Genomic DNA, 21,403 nt, shown 5'->3' with positions numbered 1-21,403 from the left:
CTCGATTTAACAATTAGACTGCTATTTTAAAGAGACAGACACTAGTTTTAGCCCATGAAAATGCACACCAGGTTTTGTTAATCTACAAACCTGTAGCACATTTGGATAAAGTTACAATTGAGTGAAACATGAGTCTGTGACTTTAAAATGGTGAAATACCCTCTAAAAATAGACTAAAACTCAACTCCATAACTATTACTTCTCAGACTTGCATGCATTTTAAAAATATGAGAAATACATTTTGTGATATTAAAACACCAGGATGACCAAAAACACTTTGAATGTACAGAAATAGATAATCTAAACAATAAAATATAAGCAAAGTTTGATTTACGTTATCCAAAACGGTTCTAATAGTAAAAAATATGCCTTAGTGTTAAAAAACTAGGGAATGTCCCTTTCAGCCCTGTTTCTTTGTTTGAATTTTTAAAAATATTTTGCCCATACACCGCCAGCATCATTTGGCTTACAGTAAACACTTCCCACTTCTCTTCCTGACTATAGGGTGTACGTACTAGGTTTTTACCCTTGATAGCTGTCGGACATCATTGATCAATAGACAAGGTGATTATATTGAATCTGGCCGGTTCCTGTGCTGTAATGAGGCTAGCGCTAAATGGCTGGTGGTAAATGGCAGACCGGCAACTGTAAAACGTAGAGAGCAAGCGAGCGAGCTCCTTGTGAGAATTACTAAAGACTCCATCAAACATTTAGGAGCTGATTTCAGCTCGTGTCCAGCCGTCTGCCATATATATACAGTCCGTGACTAATCAGGTCAAAAGACCTCACACGAAACTTGGCGCCAAAAACTGCTGGAATATATAGAATGTTAGTGAATTTGTGGTGCGAGGTAATTACAGTTTAAGAGGAGGAGGGGTTGGGAGGAGGTGGTTGGAAGTGAGGAGATGAGTTAAGTGAGTGAAATGAGTTAAGTGAGTGAATTGAGTGTAAAAAGGAGAGGAATGTATGTTTATATGTAACACCACCTCAACATGTTTTGAACTACAAGTATTTTGTTTTATTTTGACACTTGTGTTGAGAAGAGAGAGACAGAAAAAGGAGAGGGAGGGAAAGATACAGAGGGAGGGATTGAGAGAGAGAAAAAGAAAATATGTAGCAGAGAAATGGAGAGACAGATGGAGATAGAGAGAGAGAATGAGTGGAAAGGGAGGGGAATCTGCTGTTGCCACACGTTACTCCTAAATAGCAGTAAGGGATCTTTTATATGCTTTTTTCCAAAGGTTGTCCAGAGAGTACATACCATGGCCTTTGATCTACATGTAGCAGTTATTTGTGTGTGTACATGTATGTGTCTGTGGTGTGTGTGTGTGTGTCTCTCTCTCTCTCTCTCTCTCTCTCTCTCTCTCTCTCTGTCTCTCTCTCTCTCTCTCTCTCTCTCTCTCTCTCTCTCTCTCTCTCTCTCTCTCTCTCGCCCTCTCTCTCTCTCTCCTATAACTCACTGTCTCTTTTTGTCTGTCTCTCCCTCCCTCTCTATATGTCTCTCTCTCTCTCTCTTTCTCTCTCTCTCTCTCTCTCTCTCTCTCTCTCTCTCTCTCTCTCTCTCTCTCTCTCTCTCTCTCTCTCTCTCTCTCTCTGTGTTTTATTAGGGAACATTTTATTTGTACAAGTTTGACATAGTGTTATCTGAAACTTGCATACAAAATTGCATCGCAGTATATTATTTTATGACTATTCACTATTACAGCTTATTTATGCCACAGAATAAACGAAGACTTTTATAACATCAACGTACATGTTGTCACCTGTTACAACAGTTATTACTCGTCGGTGACAGGTGTGTTTGCGTCATTTCTAAACACGTGTGACTATAAACAGCGTTTATTGATTCAGATAATTACAAGAGCAGTATAGGAAGTGATTCTGCAGGGGATTAATAATTAATTGATGTTTGTCCACAGATACAGATAACACACGACCTGGTGTAGTCTAGGATTGATCCCTGTCGGTGGACCCATTGGACTATTTCTCGCTCAAGCCAGTGCACCATGACTGGTATATCAAAGGCCGTGGTATGTGCTATCCTGTCTGTGGGATAGTGCCTATAAAAGATCCCTTGCTGCCAATTGAAAAGAGTAGCCCATGAAGTGGCGACAGCTGGTTTTCTCTCTCAACATCTATGTGGTCCTTAACCATATGTCCGACGCCATATAACTGTAAATACAATGTGTTGAGTGCGTCACTAAATAAAACATTTCCTTCCTTCTTTCTTGGTGTAGTCTATGGCAGTTATGTCTGTCCCTCCATCCCACATATACGTGTAGTTTTCCCTGAATGTTTTTTTAACAATGTTTTGAGATATTCAGCTGACATTTTGTGTATAGCTTTATCATATACTATTAAAGATAAAGTTTGACTTTCATGACAGATCCAGATGTTTTCTTTGCATTGCCTGAAGGTATTGAAATGGACTTTTGAATATAGCTTTATCATGTACTGTCACAGACCAAGTCTAACTTTCAGGGTGATTTACCCATTTTTCACAGAGTTATGGCCCATGAACTAAGGAGATAAGAATTTTTTTTTGTTGGACTTGGTAGGAGACATGTATTGTTCTAGCAGTACTCTCAGAATGCTTGTTGTAACAGATAACACATGACCTGGTGTTGTCTATGACAGTTATTGTAGTGACAGATAACACATGGTCTGGTGTAGTCTATCACAGTTATTGTAGTGACAGATAACACATGGCCTGGTGTAGTCTATAACAGTTATTGTAACAGATAACACAGGACCTGGCAGTCTATGACAGTTATTGTATCAGATAACACATGACCTGGTCTATGACAGTTATTGTTGTGACAGACAACACATGACCTGGTCTATGACAGTTATTGTTGTGACAGACAACACATGACCTGGTGTGGTCTGTGATAGTTATTGTAACAGATAACACATGACCTGGTCTATGACAGTTATTGTTGTTACAGACAACACATGACCTGGCGTAGTCTATGACAGTTATTGTAACAGATAACACAGGACCTGGTGTGGTCTATGACAGTTATTGTAGTGACAGATAACACATGACCTGATGTAGTCTGTGAGTTATTGTAGTGACAGATAACGCATTACCTGGTGTAGTGTATGACAGTTATTAGAAGTATTCTGCATATAAAAGATCCCTTGCTACTAATAGGAAAAAATTGTAGCGGGTTTTCTCTCTATAACTGTATCAAAATGACCATGTGTTTGACATCCAGTAGCCGATGATTAATAAATCAATGTGCTCTAGTGGTGTCATTAAACAAAACAAACATTAAATAGAATAAAAGTAACTGGTGAAATGACATTATAGCTGACAGTTGCCATCTGCCATGAATATGCACTGGCATAGGAAGTGGGGGGTGCAAGGGGGCATGTGCCCCCACACTTTGTGGGAGCAGCAATTTTTAAAAATATGTTTATGTATGTATGTATGTATGTATGTATATGGGCAATTCCACGGTTGCTCGTGTTACATTTTTACCATTCTAATTCTATTGATTTGCTCAGGATTAATAATTATACATTCAACACTTATTTTCTTTATTACATTTTATTACTTAAATAATCAATGTATACTATGTGTGTTTGTGTGTATGTGTGTTGCCCCCTCCCCACTTTTTGGCACCTTTCTACGCCCATGATATCTTACATGTATGACTCAGACAAGCCAAAGTTGAAGTGGAAATTGAAGAATGACATAATTTCACTGGTTTATCTTAACTATCAAGACCACATACACCGGTCAGCTATCAAAGATGAACTTTCCATAACATACATGTCACAAGGTTACCAACATGCACACATTATGTAAACAAGACCCCCCAGTCAGTCGGTTCAATATAGGTGGCATAAAGTAGCTGACAACTCTGGATGTTAGTCCTGGGAATTGGTTGATTTTCATGTTTGATAATTGGTTAGTTCAACTGACCAATCATCGGTTATAGTCGGTTGTCGACATGTTAAACCTTTTTTTACTCAAGGTTAAAAATATGTAAGTTTGTTTAACTATTTTTTATTGTAGGGTATAATATATAATGTATATTACACTGGCGTACAGTAGCAGCAGCGATGGTATATATGTATGTATGATAATGTGTGTGTGTTTGCCCCATCCTTTTGGCACATTCTTATGCCTCTGCATCATGTATTTATGCAAAATGGTAACGCCGTATAAACATTACATTTTGCAGATCAATCCACAAATAATACAGTTAAAATTTGTAGTTACCGTTTTTATCTATACCATTCATTTCATTTCGGCAATTTCTGTAAGATAAGGTACGTGTATCTTCATTTATAATCGATTACCAGAAATTGTAATTGATTAGTTGGAATTTGGATTTTACCAACCAATCTTTGATTATTCCAATTAATCGGACCATCACTACTGGATGTACATTGGATGTAAGTGGTACATGAACGCAAATTAATAATATTTGAAAACATGATTCAATGTTTGTTAAATAGGTGGCATTGAATAAAAAGTTGTGCAAAGGGGCGGGATGTAGCTTTCTTGATGCACTGTCGGTTTACATATAGGATCGATCCCCATTGGTGGTCCCATTAGGCTATTTCTCGTTCCAGCCAGTGCACCAAGACTGGTATATTAATCAAAGGCTGTGGTATATGCTATCCTGTCTGTGGGATGATGCATATAAAAGATCCTTTGCTACTAATGGAAAAATGTAGCTAGTTTCCTCTTTAAGACTATATGTCAGAATTACCAAATGTTTGACATCCAATGGCTGATGATCAATAAATCAATGTGCTCTACTGGTGTTCATAAACAAAACATTTTTCTCTCTTTTTTTTGGTATATGAGCGAAAATCAGTAAGTGAAAACATGAGTGAACGTTCAGTGAAAGGTATCCCATCACGTGTTTGTCTGCAATTGTTCTTCTTCCCACTAACGATGGGAGGAGATGTTTGCCATAAGATTTATTACTTTAATATATGTGTCGGTCTGTTGATAACTACATGAATTGTTAAAGAACAGTCACCCCTTCCTTTGATATATGTGTCCAGTGTATTGATACTGTCGATAAAGAGCTTCACCCCCCTCCCCCACCACCACCTTATCAGTCTCCACAATGAATTGACTACCTATCGGACTGTTCCTGATACTGTGCCTGACCTCTGGCGAGGTCCCTGTGACCTCTACAGATAACCCAAATGGTCTGATGTCATCGATATCTGGGGTGGACAATCACGGTGTCTGCAGGGCCAAGTCCAGCTGGAGAAGGAACAAGCTTCAGGTGTTGAGTGGTGGTGAACGTATCATATCCAGATGAACATTGTATCCATATTGCAGGCAGTCAGACCGAGTCAGTGAGTGATCTGTTGTGGATGTGGTCATCTCCATTTATTGATATTGGCTTCAGTGTTCTTGTGGGGGTTTTGTGATTCTCTAGGGTTTGTGATTCTCTAGGATTTTTTATTCTGTAGGGTTTGTGATTCTCTGGTGTTTGTGATTCTCTGGTGTTTGTGATTTTTAAGGGTTTGTGATTGTCTAGGTTTTGTGATTCTCTGGTGTTTGTGATTCTCTAGGGTTTGTGATTGTCTGGGATTTGTGATTCTCAGGTGTTTGTGATTGTCTGGTGTTTGTGATACTCTGGTGTTTGATTATCTAGGGTTTGTGATTCTCACGTGTGTCATTCTTTAAGGTTTGTGATTCTCTGGCATTTGTGATACTCTGGTGTTTGTGATACTCTAGGGTTTCTGATTCTATGCGGTTTTGTTCTCTGTTTTTGGTGATTCTCTAGGATTTGTGATTCTCAAGTTTTTGTGATACTCTGGTTTTTGTGATTCATTAGTGTTTGTGATTCTCTGGGGTTTGTGATTCTCTAGGGTTTGTGATACTCTAGTATTTGTGATTGTCTGGTGTTTGTGGCACTTAAGTGTTTGTGATACTCTGGTGTTTGTTATTGTCTAGGGTTTGTGATACTATATTGTTTTTGATACTCAGGAATACTCTAGTATTTGTGATATACTCTAGTGTTTTGTGGTACTTCTTTGTTCTAAGGTTTATGACAGAATGATCACCTATCTACGTTTACTAGTGGAGTGTTCTAGTGACTGTTATAGTGCCATGTTCTAGTATTTGGTTTTACGACAGTGTTATATACACATTTCATTTCATTTATAGTTACTTTTGTGCTGATGAATCCATATAAGGTTCAAGCACGCTGTCCTTGGCATACACATTTAGTTTGTGAACTGTCTGTCCAAAAAAGAAAAAGAAAGAAATGTTTTATTTAACGACACACTCAACACATTTTATTTACGGTTATATGGCATCAGACATATGGTTAAGGACCACACAGAATTTGAGAGGAAACCCGCTGTCACCACTGTATGGGCTACTCTTTCCGATTAGCAGCAAGGATCTTTTATTTGCGCTTCCCACAGGCAGGATAGCACAAACCATGGCCTTTGTTGAACCAGTTATGGATCACTGGTCGGTGCAAGTGGTTTACACCTACCCATTGAGCCTTGCGGAGCACTTACTCAGGGTTTGGAGTTGGTATCTGGATTAACAATCCCATGCCTTGATTGGGATCCGAACCCAGTACCTACCAGCCTGTAGACCGATGGCCTACCGCAACGCCACCGAGGCCGGTCCTGTCTGTCCAGGACAGAGGGTTGGTGGTTAGTGAGAGAGAAGTCTGTGTAGTTGCCGTAATTACATCTGCCGATTGAGATGTTAAACTTGCTCTGGGTGGGAGGAGCCGGTTGTGGGATACGAACCATGTACCTACCAATCTTATGTCTGAGGCCGGTCATACATGGACATCTAAGTCAGGGCTTGAAACTCGCCCAAAAATATGGTGGCCCAAAAAATAACAATGGATGTTAGCAAAATATGGTAAGAAAACCATGAGCAAGATTTTAACATGGAATGCAAATATTAATAGTGGCTCATATGTTATAGCTCTAAAGAAGATTGCCCACATAATATTATTTGGGCGACTAATGCCATTATTTTTTTAATATTTAAGTAGCCCAAATGGTACATTGGTCGCATTTGGCGACCTGGCCACAGGCCATTTCGAGCCCTGTAAGTGTTACTCTTGTGTTTCAGATGTTTGTGGTCAGTAAGGACATCCGATATATATGTTTTCTGCATGTAGATACGGACTGCTGTGTTCCAGTGTTGTGGGTCTAATTAGGACGTACAGTTGTAAACTCATGTCAGTGTGGAAATATTAACTGGAGTATTTCTCAACCTCGATGGTTAAGTCATACAGCTGATAGCTAGGTACTGGGTTCGCACCTCGCTACAGGCTCCCAATCAAGTGAGTTTGACAGCTCAGTGGGTAGGTGTAAGGATACTACATGTATACCAACTTCTCTCTTCATCCATTCACCCATCCATATAACTATCCACTCATCCATCTGTCCATCCATCCATTCATTCATCCATCCATCCACCCACTCACTCAATCCATCCATCCATCCATCCATCCATCCATCCATCCACCCACCCATCCAACTGTTCACCCACCCATCCAACTCCTATCCGTCCATCCATCCATCCATCCATCCATCCATCCATCCATTTCCATCCATCCATCCATCCATCCACCCATCTATCCTTCCATCCATCCAATCACCAATCCATCCATCCATTCACCCTCCCATTCATTCAAACCCATCCATCCATCTATCCATCCATTCATTCACCCATCCATCCATCCATCCATCCATCCATTCATTCACCCATCCATCCATCCATCCATCCATCCAACCATCCATTCACCCATCCATCCATCCATCCATCCATTCATCCATCCATTCACCCATCCATCCATCCATCCATCCATTCACCCATCCATCCATCCATCCATCCATCCATCCATCCATCCATCCATCCATTCATTCACCCATTCACCCATCCACCCATCCATCCATCCATCCATCCATCCACCCACCCATCCAACTCTCCTATCCGTCCATCCATCCATCCATCCATCCATCCATCCATCCATTTCCATCCATCCATCCATCCACCCATCTATCCTTCCATCCATCCAATCACCAATCCATCCATCCATTCACCCTCCCATTCATTCAAACCCATCCATCCATCTATCCATCCATTCATTCACCCATCCATCCATCCATCCATCCATTCATTCACCCATCCATCCATCCATCCATCCATCCATCCATCCAACCATCCATTCACCCATCCATCCATCCATCCATCCATCCATTCATCCATCCATTCACCCATCCATCCATCCATCCATCCATTCACCCATCCATCCATCCATCCATCCATCCATCCATTCATTCACCCATCCATCCATCCATCCATCCACCCATCCATCCATCCATTCATTCACCCATTCACCCATCCATCCATCCATCCATCCATCCATCCATCCATCCATTCACCCATCCATCCATCCATCTATCCAACCAACCATCGGTGGGCACACTGGGCTATTTCTCGTTCCACGGCACATACGGTCGGTCTGGAATTTATCCTCGTCGGTGGGCCCTTTGGGCTATTTCTCTCTCCATCCATTGCACCACATCTGATATAGCAAAGGCTGTGGTGTGTGCTATCCTGTCTGTGGGATGGTGCATATAAAAGATGCCTTGCTACTAATGGAAAAATGTAGTGGGTTTCCTCTCTTAAGACTATATGTCAAAATTAACAAATGTTTGACATCCAAAATACCAAATATTTGACATCTAATAACTGATGGTTAATAAATCAATGTGCTCTAGTGGTGTTGTTAAACAAAGCAAACTTTAACTGTATCAAAGGCTGTGGTATGTGCTGTCCTGTCTAAGAAAGTGCACATGAAAGATCCCTTGATGCTAGTTGAAGAATATAGTGCTTTATCTGATGACCATACATGTCAGACATCCTATTGCTGATGATTAATTTGTCAGTGTCCTCTAGTGGTGTCATGTTTAAACAGAACAAACTTTTTAACTGCAGGCTATCTGTTTAACAGCTCAGTAGGCATAAGGAAGGAAGGAAATGGGTTTTTTAATGACGCACTCAATACATTTTATTTACGGTTATGGGTTTTTTAATGACGCACTCAATACATTTTATTTACGGTTATATGGTGTCAGACATATGATTAAGGATCACACAGATATTGAGGGAGAAAACCCACTGTCGCCACTTCATGGGCTACTGTTTTTGATTAGCAGCAAGGGATCTTTTATATGCACCATCCTATAGACAGGATAGCACATACGGCCTTTGATGTACCAGTTGTGGTGCACTGGCTGAAGCAAGAAATCAGTTGGCATAAGGACACTACACTGACTTCCCTCTCACTAACCACCAACCCTCTGCCCTGTGTGTGTGTCCTGGATAGCATGCGTGAACCTTAACAGGATTTGTTTGACATCCATTTAATTAATCAATGGGTGTGCTCTAGTGGTATCATTAAATGAAACAAATCCTCAACTGAAGGCTGTCAGAAGTACAAAATGTTTGACTTTAGTAGGCGTTAATTAATCAGTGTGCTCGGGGATGTTATTAAAGAAAACAAATTTTAACTGAAGACTATATGTCATAATTACCAAATGTTTGACATGTGATAGCTAATGATTATTGAAACAGTGTGCTCTAGGGGTTGTCGGTTCCGGCCTCGGTGATCTCATGGTTAAGCTATTGGACATATATGTAAATTGTAATGCTGGAAGGTACTGGGTTCACGGCCCGGTACCAGCTCCCACCCAGAGTGAGTTTTAATGACTCGATGGGTAGGTGTAAGGCCGCCACACTGACTTCTCTTTCATTGCATGACCCTCTGGAGCCAATTTCACAAAACATCGTAACTACCGTGCACACGTTTATATTTGTTTGGCATCCATTATGAAAGATGGAGCATTTTAAGGACAAAAGAAAATTGAATACAGTGAAACTCCTCTAAACCAGACACGCTCGGCACCAAGTAAAAAGTCCAGTTTTAAGAGGTATCTGGTTTACATAGGTTCTCTTCTGCACAGATATTTAAAGGCATACTGTCACAGATTTAAGGAACTTATTTCTCTAAAAATGGATAATAAATAAAAATTACAGTATCTGTTGGAAACCAAAACTAGCTATCACATGACCTTAACTGAACCATGATGGAATGAAATCCATGTCATCCCTCTCTGCAGTTTTAGTTTTTGAATTATGGACCATTGCCATAATTGAATTATTTTTACAAAATGTCATTAATAAATGGAGTATGGTGGTTGTGAAGATTGTTGAATAAAGTACATTTAGGGACAAATCAAATTATTTTTGTTCAGGTAATACTTTGTTAGATCATTAAATAGGTCAGTGGTCTGTGACAATATGCCTTTAAACAGGGACCATGAAAAACGTCCGGTTTTGAGGGAATTCCAGTTTACAGAGGGTCCGGTTTTGAGAGGTTTCACTGTAATTGTATTTTGTACTATATTTGTTATATTTTTAATAGTAATAAGAGTTGTGGTTTAATCGTAGATTTACGTTTACGTACAAAACTAGGCTTACGATGTTTTGTAAAACTGGGCCCTGTCTTGGACACACAGACCAGATAGCTGAGGTGTGTGTCCAGGACAGCGTGCTTGAACCTTATTGGAATATAAACACAGAAATACAGAAATAAGTTGAAATGAATGAGGGAGTGTCGTTAAACAAAACAAACATTCTAACTTTTATGAAATGAAATTTTGATGCTTCAGTAATAAATTTGAACATATAAAAATTTTATTGGAATCTTCCTCTGTAAATATCAAACAAGTCTACCTGTATGTTAATTGTTTTTTGTTAAGAATCTGCCGAGACAAATACCAATTAAGTAGACGAGGTTAATATTTACATATTATAAAACACGATTAGTGGGTTAGTAATGGTAAATATAAATGGGTTTATGACATGGATATTATGAGTGGCCGTTAGAGCGAGTTTGTTACATTTTTAGACAACAAGTTGTGAGATAAATGGTATCTAATGGGCACGAATGTATTATTCTATTTCTTACATATCCTCAAAAACCAGGTTTTAAGCAAATTTTAACATTGTTATCGACTAAAAGATATTTACAGCCGTTGCACTTGTAGCTGACTTACGCGTCACAGACACATGATTGCCAGGTTAACTATTCGTCACAGTGTAGTCGATTTCCACCATGCTGTTTTTTATTGGATGTATGGCATTGGTGACCTGGTCATCGCCTAGGAGCAGCCAGTCATATGTCTTGAAATTAACACCTCAGGATTATTGTGCTAAAACCCATTTAGGCGCGATGGATCGTGTCGGCTTTTGCCAGTTGTGTTGTATAAATATATTGGAATTTTAATCTTTGTTTTGTTTTAATAAAGTGGGACACAGACAAAACATAGAAATGAATGCTTCATATTATTAATGCGAATAACACGAACTCGCATATTTCGCATTAATATTATGATCTCATTAATTTCAGGATCTGCAGTATATATTAGCCGGATTAATAATAATAGTACCGGTAATTATCAAATGGGTTTATAACATGGATATTATGGGTAAATTATAGGATAAATATAGTATATATTATGCAGGTTAATGATGGTAAATATAAAATGGGTTTATGACATGGATGTTATGGGTAAATTACAGGATAAATATAGTATATATTATGCAGGTTAATGATGGTAAATATCAAATGACTTTATGATATGGATATTATGGGTAAGTTATAGGATACATTGTGATACATATCATTTAAGAGATTACACAAGTTGCATTGTTCAGGATTTACATGTAGTAACCTTATACTTGCCGTTGACTAAGAAAGATAGAACAACATAGCCAACACTGAAAGAGTGCATGTCCATATGGCCTGGATCATGGATTACGCTATATTGGGGATGAACTCCATATTTTGTATGTATGTATGTAAGCATTATGATGATGTACTAAGAGATCACCATATTTCTAAATTTATAAAAAGAAATCATTCATTGCAAACCTTTATAGATATTATGACATCAGAAAATGTGGATGTATTATTTCATATATGTCTTTATCTTTATGATGTACAAAAAGTTAAATATATACCTATAGTGTTTTAATAATAATGTTTATTATTATTAAATATTTCCATAATGTCAGAACAATAATTTATACCTATAGTATTTTAATAATAATTTTTATTATTATTAAATATTTACATAATGTCAAAACAATAATTTGAAAAGGAAGTATAAAATTATTAGACTAAGTACAAACAGATAATACATACATGTATTGCTGAATTATTTCATAATAACTTATTTTCTTGAACTAAAATCCAGGTCTTCTAGAATTAAAAAACAAAATCCACTAACCATGGGCTTGGTGATTTAAAATTCACTAGCCATGACAATCTAATTAAAATTAGCTCCACTATTACATGTGGATCTAACAGCAGCCAGTTGGAGCTCATGTCCACCAATCAAAACCTTACTTGCAGAATCATGCCAGTGATTTGAAAATAATTTGAAAACATTCTGAATTATCCTGAGGGTATACGATATGTTTCATGTGAATTACAAATGCCTTATTTAGACCAGTAGAACTAATTTTAATCAGATTTCTAACAATACTGCGTAGTCTCCAATGTCCAGGTAACATTTCGTCTGTAAATAATAATTTAAATATTGACCAATCACACTTTTATAACGTTATTTGGGAGCATACAAATTCTAAAAATATCGGGCGAGTCTATTTTAGTGGCCGCAGTACGCGAAACATACCAATACGTACAGGATGGGTTATCAGTCTTCAATTTTACATTGAAAAATTATTTATTCATTTATAAAAATTGAAAAAACTAAATCAGTCTTCAGTTTTACATTACAAATTATTTATTTTATAAAATAAAACATGTTTTAAGGCATTCGTAATTCACACGAAACATGTATACCCTCAGGATAATTCGGAATGTTTTCAAATTATTTTTAAATCACTGGCATAATTCTGCAAGTAAGGTTTTGATTGGTGGACATGAGCTCCAACTGGCTGGTGTTAGATCCACATGTAATAGTGGAGCTAATTTTAATTAGATTGTAGCCATGATTGAATATCTACTACCCTACTTCTGTATGTATATCAAAGGTTCTAGAATTTTTAAAAACTCACATTTCACACTGACCAGTGTGGATTAAAAATTTACTGGTCATGCTTAAATGTTAACTACACATACGCACAAGAAATGTATAATATACTCTTCAAAAAAAGAAACGCAAAAGGGTACAAATGGGTTATAACTCCGATTTTATGTTTCCTACCGGTTCATGCTTTGTGAATATAAGGTCATTGCATGTCCCAAACACATTCCCACAGTTACATTTGATAAAACGCAGCTACTGTACAATAAAGTTCCAAAATGTGAATATTCGCAAAAACGCAGCAATGTGCAAACCATGTCACCACTGCACGTGCGTTGTCTGCATGTGCAACATGAACACCGACAGTATAAAAGTGCAGGGTGTTCGCTTGCCTGGCCTCTGTATCTGGCCGACAGTTGACAATCCAGGACATGCCACGTCTCAGTGAACCGCAGAGAAACAATGCCATCGGCCGACTAGACGTAGGCGAATCCAGAACGGCCGTTGCCAGGGCATTCCATGTGTCCCCAAGCACCATCTCCAGACTGTGGGACCGTTACCAGCAACATGGATCAACACGTGACCTCCCTAGATCCGGTCGACCAAGGGTCACTACCCCCGGGCAGGACCGCTACATCCGGGTACGCCACCTTCGGGAACGATTGACTACTGCCACCTCCACAGCCGCAGCAATACCAGGTTTGCGCAGGATATCCGACCAGACCGTACGGAACCGCCTACGTGAGGTAGGAATTCGTGCCAGACGTCCAGTTCGAGGTGTCATCTTAACACCACAACACCGTCGACTCCGACTGCAGTGGTGCCAGATTCATCGACAATGGCCTCAACTGCGATGGAGACAGGTGTGGTTCAGTGACGAGTCCTGATTTCTGCTCCGACGTCATGATGGAAGATGTCGCGTGTATAGGCGTCGTGGTGAACGTTATGCGGCAAACTGCGTGCAGGAAGTGGACAGATTCGGCGGGGGTAGTGTCATGGTGTGGGCAGCCATCTCACACACTGGCAGAACTGACCTGGTCCACGTGCAGGGCAACCTGAATGCACAGGGCTACATTGACCAGATCCTCCGGCCACACATCGTTCCAGTTATGGCCAACGCCAACGCAGTGTTCCAACATGACAACGCCAGGCCTCACACAGCACGTCTCACAACGGCTTTCCTACAGAACAACAACATTAATGTCCTTCCTTGGCCATCGATATCACCGGATTTGAACCCAATTGAGCATCTATGGGACGAGTTGGACCGACGCCTCCGACAGCGACAACCACAGCCCCAGACCCTGCCCGAGCTGGCAGCAGCCTTGCAGGCCGAGTGGGCCACCATCCCCCGGGACGTCATCCGTACTCTGGTTGCTTCAATGGGCAGGCGGTGCCAGGCAGTTGTCAACACATGCGGAGGCCACACCCGGTATTGACTCCAGATGACCTTGACCTTGGTGGTGTGTCCTATCACTTACTCACAATGGACTAGAGTGAATTGTGAACAATCCTGCAACATTTGGTAATTATCGGACTCGCCATTCAATAATTAAATCAATTCTCCAAATGTTACGACAATGTGGTTTTGCGTTTCTTCTTTTGAAGAGTATAGTTTCTGATTCTGTTATGGGCCTATGACCTTTTTACTGAATACATTTGACTGTCTCTCTCTGTCTGTCTGTCTGTCTTATATGTATCACATTACAATTTTAAATATTCGTATCATAATTGTACCATCCCTCCCTCATTAAAATAATCTGTTGACATTTTATAATTTTATGTAAGTGAAAAAAAAGAAAAAAAGAAAGAAAATTAATTGTTATAATTAATTTTATAACATTCCTGTCATAATATGTCATTTACAGTTAGCATGAGAAAATAAGAAAATACATTAATATCATTTTGTCAACCCTGGGTAATTGACCCTTTGAGACAATGGCATTTACAGTTAAATATTGAATGAGACAATAAGAAAATACATTAACATCATTATGTTAACCTTGGATAATTGACCTCAGAGACAATGACATTTACAGTTAAACAATATAGCATGAGAGAATAAGAAAATACATTAACATCTTTACATTGATGTCAACCTTTGGTAATTGGTCGTGACCAGACAATGACATTTACAGTTAAACAATATAGATGAGAAAATAAGAAGATACATTAACATCTTTACATTGATGTCAACCTTTGGTAATTGGTCGTGACCAGACAATGACATTTACAGTTAGCATGAGGAAACAAGAAAATTCATTAACATCATTACATTGATGTCAACCTTTGGTAATTGGTCGTGACCAGACAATGACATTTACAGTTAAACAATATAGATGAGAAAATAAGAAGATACATTAACATCTTTACATTGATGTCAACCTTTGGTAATTGGTCGTGACCAGACAATGACATTTACAGTTAGCATGAGGAAACAAGAAAATTCATTAACATCATTACATTGATGTCAACCTTTGGTAATTGGTCGTGACCAGACAATGACATTTACAGTTAAACAATATAGATGAGAAAATAAGAAGATACATTAACATCTTTACATTGATGTCAACCTTTGGTAATTGGTCGTGACCAGACAATGACATTTATAGTTAAACAATATAGCATGAGGAAACAAGAAACTACATTAACATCATTACATTGATGTCAACCTTTGGTAATTGGTCGTGACCAGACAATGACATTTACAGTTAAACAATATAGATGAGAAAATAAGAAGATACATTAACATCTTTACATTGATGTCAACCTTTGGTAATTGGTCGTGACCAGACAATGACATTTACAGTTAAACAATATAGATGAGAAAATAAGAAGATACATTAACATCTTTACATTGATGTCAACCTTTGGTAATTGGTCGTGACCAGACAATGACATTTACAGTTAGCATGAGGAAACAAGAAACTACATTAACATCATTACATTGATGTCAACCTTTGGTAATTGGTCGTGACCAGACAATGACATTTACAGTTAGCATGAGGAAATAAGAAAATGTGAATCATTGTTATGGTAATACACACATATATTTATTTTAAGCCTTCATAACACTGGAAATGTCAAAACGGCTGTAAACCACTGAAATATGACAGACAGTACACACCGTTGGTTTCACATCGTGGAAGGGCACAGCATGTGTGATGGCCACTGCATTCCACACTGGCAGGTTGTCATTGGCAACTGATATGTTATATAGCTTATTCTGTCATAAAATATTACGTTTATCGTGGGTCTAAGTCTTTATATCTCCGTTAATACCATCATATGCATAAGCTTCCCATCACAAATGCCCTACAGGTATTTTGAACCTTACGGCTTGGATCATGTGGATAGCAAGCCAAAATACCATTAACTGAATAGAAAGTTTGTTTTGTTTAACGACACCACTAGAGCACAATGATTTATTAATTATTGGCTGTTGGATGTCAAACATATGGCAGTTTTGACATATAGTCTTAGAAAGGAATCCTGCTACATTTTTTTTACTAGTAACTTATTTGAGTATAATAACAGGGCATAATTCAACAATAAAACTTGTAAAATCATCTGCAAAACAGTAATATTTTTGGGTGAATTTTTTTTACCCTCTTATAAGTCGACCCCCCAAGTTATAAAATAATTGACTTATAGGCGGTGATATGTAGTATATATAAATAATCATAACCTTTTTTACAATTTGAAATAGGTTCTACAAATTATATATTTTTGGAAAATAATTAAGAGAGAAATATGCAACCCTCCCCCCCCCCCCAAAAAAAAAACTAAAGTTTATCGAAACTGTAATCATACATTGGAAAAGTTGTAAAATACATATTAATTAAAATCTTTAGCACAGTGAATATTGCCCATATTATCTGTGTAGTAAATATTGAATATATTAACGTGTGCAATAAATATTTGAGATATTATCACAGTGACAATAGGTTATATTGAATATATTAACTCTACAACATTTTGTAGATTGTGGAACTGGTATTTTAATTGTGTCACATTCATTTTATAGCCTTTCATAATGTCAATGTATGGTGCAAAATGTATTATCATCATTAAAAAATCGTTTTATTTGAATGGAATCTGATAACTACCTGTACATGTATATAAACATCACTGACTTCATATTGTACCTTCAACTAGGTTAGCTAGGTCATCCATTCATTGATATATTTATATTAGATTTGTGTCACACCCAACAGCCATTGTTTTGTAGTATGATGTCATGAAACATTCATTCCATTGTTTTGTAGTATGATGTCATGAAACATTCATTCCATTGTTTTATTCAATCATTCATTCATTCACTCTCGCTCATCCCTCGGTCCATGCATCCATCCATCCATCCATGCATCCGTCTGTCCGTCCATCTATCCATCCATGCATCCATGCATCCATCCATTTTGCATCCATGCATCCATCCAACCAACCAACCAACCATCCATCCATGAATCCATCAATGCATCCCTCCAAGCATCAATCCATCCATCCATCCATGAATCCATAATCCATCCATTCATCCATGCATCTATCCATGCATGTATTCATCCATTCATCCATGCATCTATCCATGCATGTATTCATCCATCCATCCATTTATATATCCATCCATCCATCCATCCATGAATCCATAATCCATCCATCCATCCATCCATCCATTCATCCATGCATCCATCCATCCATTTATATATCCATCCATTCATTCATCCATTAATTTTTGCTAGATCAGCATTAAAAAATCAAGAAGGAAAAAAAGTTTAATTCAAATGATAGAAGAATGTAATAAACATATTATACAAATACAGTACTTACTGGGAATGTGTGTGGAACAGCGAACATAAATATTTAATGGTTGCTGCATCTACTTAAATCACTTTCAAAATTGAATTTTTTTTTCTTCGACAAAAAACAACAACAATACCACCTGCCAACCAACCAGGTGTATCTAGCCATATTTATAGCCATTGTTTTACATGACGGCGTGTCAAAATATGACACATACGTTTAATACGAACATCAATGGTGTAATTGCCGCGGAGGTGAACTATTTCATTTGATCAGTTTTCTCTTCCGGATAGCTGGATCGTCCTGACATATGATACAGATTGTCACTGCCTAGAGCTCCTGTATTTAGTTAGTACCGGTTTACAGTTACCTGGCAGTTAAACTCGGCAAACCCATTGCGACCGGGCAAACCCATCGCGACCGGACGCTTTGTTCCCTCTCCTGACTTAAAATGCACTAAGCTTTATGGCATATCTGCTTGATGTGCATATAGATATATATATATAGTCTGAATATTAAAAGAGGGTGAGAGAGAGAGAGAGAGATATCTTTGATTGGTGGTGTAAAATGTGCCTGTGCGATATAAACTTGACGTGTGTGTGTTTTGGTTTTTGCGATATTTTTGTGAGCTTCATCACAGATTTCATTTAGATTTTCTGCTGAATTGTTTGTGATTTGTTATTAGATAAAACTATGCAGGATATTCTGTGATTTGTGAAATAAATTTTTTGTCTGATTTGATTTACGGCCTTTCTGCACTGATCTGCAAAAACGTTGTTTTGGTTTTAGTTATATTTTATATTTGAGTTTATAATCAGAGATTTCGAAAGGTTTTTTCTGTTGAATTGCATGTGATTTAATATATAACATTGTGCTGGATATTCTCTGTTACAGTGATTTGTTTCATGACCTTTTCGATGGATTTTCTCATTTGATTTGTGGATTTCCGTGAGATGGTATGTGGAATTTGTGACTCTTACTTTCGTTGGATTTTCTCATTTGATTTGTGGATTTCCCTAAGATGGTCTTTGAGATCTGTGATACTTGCTTTTTGATGGATTTTCTTATTTTGATTTGTGGATTTTCCTCCAGTTGATCTGTGAAATCTTTGACACTTGGATTTTCTTGTTTGATTTGTGGATTTCCCTGAGATGATCTTTGAGATCTGTGATACTTGCTTTTTGATGGATTTTCTTATTTTGATTTGTGGATTTTCCTCCAGTTGATCTGTGAAATCTTTGACACTTGGATTTTCTTGTTTGATTTGTGGATTTCCCTGAGATGATCTTTGAGATCTGTGATACTTGCTTTTTGATAGATTTTCTTATTTTGATTTGTGGATTTTCCTCCAGTTGATCTGTGAAATCTTTGACACTTGGATTTTCTTGTTTGATTTGTGGATTTCCCTGAGATGATCTTTGAGATCTGTGATACTTGCTTTTTGATGGATTTTCTTATTTTGATTTGTGGATTTTCCTCCAGTTGATCTGTGAAATCTTTGACACTTGGATTTTCTTGTTTGATTTGTGGATTTCCCTGAGATGATCTTTGAGATCTGTGATACTTGCTTTTTGATGGATTTTCTTATTTTGATTTGTGGATTTTCCTCCAGTTGATCTGTGAAATCTTTGACACTTGGATTTTCTTGTTTGATTTGTGTCTTTGAGGTTTATCTTGCATTTCCAGATCTGTGTAGCATTCAGCTTTTAAAGAGTTGACTCCTATATCATTTTACCCGTTTGACTTTCACTAGACTTTCGGAGATTTTGATATGTGTACGTATGTTTTGTTTGCTTCAGATTTGCCAAAGTTCTCTCACTATGTTTACTGACCTCTCAGCCAATACCACTGTCATGTCATTAGGACATTAAATTGCTCCTGATCGTCTAATTGACAGAAGATCGCATGGATTCCATTGCAGTGTCATTGTCAATGCCATCATAGTCATTTGTATTGGACTGACATTATCTTTGACTAATCGATTGAAAATCACATGGACTCTGTTGCAGTAGCACTGTCATTCGCTGTTTAGATTCGTGGAGAAATTACATGGTCCGTGCTGTGCAAGTGAACATGACATAGTATCACATGGATTGCATTGCATGCAGTAGAACGTAGTGTCCATTCTATCATAGTCACATGTTTAGGATAGACATTAATTTCCGATTTCCTTAATAATGAAGAATTACACTTTGTGTATTATGTGAGTGACACCATTTATGAGTTTTGGCTTGACTTTATTTTTGACTGTGATCCATGGAAAATGATATGCACTGTGCATTGTATTGTATGAGTAGTCACATTTGTGAGTGCATACTGTTCCTTGTTTAAGACCAATTTTTAAAAATTATTTAATGGCTGGAAATTCTTGTGCACTATATTAGACAAGTGCCTGTATTTGCGAGTGTTGGCATGTTTCTTTCTTAGAACTGACTTTATGTTTTCACTATCTAATCGATGGAGGATTACATGGAATCTAACACGTGAATAATCACATTTGCAAGCATTGATTGTCTTTGTTTAGAACCAACTTTATTTTTGACTTTAATCAATGGAGAATCACATGAACTCTATTGAGTAACAGTATTCGCGAGTGTTGGTTGTCAATTACTTAAGAATCAACTTGACTGCTTAATCCAAGTAAAATCCTGTGCAGCGTATTGTACGAGTTCTACATTCCTAAGTGTTGGCTATCACTTGTTTAGAATCGACTTTATTGTTTGATTGTCAAATCGATGGAGAATTACGTGGAATTTATTTAAGTAGGTGACCGTGTGAATGTCAACCTGTATTTCGTGAGTGACCACGTTTGTGAATGTCGACCTGTATTTCATGAGTGACCACATTCGTGAATGTCGACCTGTATTTCGTGAATGACCACATTCGTGAATGTCGACCTGTATTTCGTGAGTGACCACGTGTGTGAATGTCGACCTGTATTTCATGAATGACAACATTTGTGAATGTCGACCTGTATTTTGTGAGTGACCACATTCGTGAATGTCGACCTGTATTTCGTGAGTGACCACATTCGTGAATGTCGACCTGTATTTCGTGAGTGACCACGTCTGTAAATGTCGACCTGTATTTCGTGAGTGACCTCGTCTGTTAATTTCGTGATCGTAGATTGTGTGAGTTTCGCGTTAGCGAGCATTGACCTGTATTTCGTGATAGTAGACTGTGTGAGTTTCGCGTTAGCGAGCGTCAACCCATATTTCCCGAGTTCTGTGCTTGCGAGTGTCGGCCATGTCTCTGCGTGATGCGCAACGTCTCAAGTACAGTGCCAACATCAGCTGCAGCAGCTCCGACGACTCGGAGAACATTGATGATGTCTTCATCGAGGTGTGCAAGTGGCGGCGCCGCAAACACCTCACCTCCAACAACCTGCACCTCGCAGACATCCTGGCAACTGACGCCAATGTACCGGCACTCATAGGGTACGTACTAGAGGCAGGGCTTACCCTGTATATACGTGGCCATATTAGCCAGTTGCTAATTTTTTTTACAAACGTGGCTAAAG

The 21,403-nt window shown here is 38.2% G+C and overlaps 1 protein-coding gene across 7 annotated transcripts in view; it reads left to right on the top strand.

The window, feature by feature from the left end:
• The window catches only part of LOC121377024 (oxidation resistance protein 1-like), a 135,551-nt gene that overhangs the window by 7,849 nt on the left and 106,299 nt on the right, over positions 1-21,403 (top strand). For 3 of the 7 annotated variants that reach the window (XM_041504863.1, XM_041504862.1, XM_041504859.1), the window contains exon 1: positions 21,054-21,320. The exons of 2 other annotated variants lie outside the window; for them this stretch is intronic. In XM_041504863.1, coding sequence (XP_041360797.1) covers positions 21,130-21,320 — 191 coding nt within the window. In that variant the 5' untranslated portion in view covers positions 21,054-21,129. Of the gene's footprint in view, positions 1-21,053; positions 21,321-21,403 lie in introns of those variants that run through there. 2 more of the 7 variants (XM_041504860.1, XM_041504866.1) reach the window with 2 other exon arrangements.

Source organism: Gigantopelta aegis, chromosome 7 (genome assembly GCF_016097555.1).
Source record: "Gigantopelta aegis isolate Gae_Host chromosome 7, Gae_host_genome, whole genome shotgun sequence".
In the NCBI taxonomy this organism is placed as follows: domain Eukaryota; kingdom Metazoa; phylum Mollusca; class Gastropoda; order Neomphalida; family Peltospiridae; genus Gigantopelta; species Gigantopelta aegis.
The sequence above is the reverse complement of the archived record's forward strand: the minus strand, read 5'-3'. Positions and strand labels throughout refer to the sequence as shown.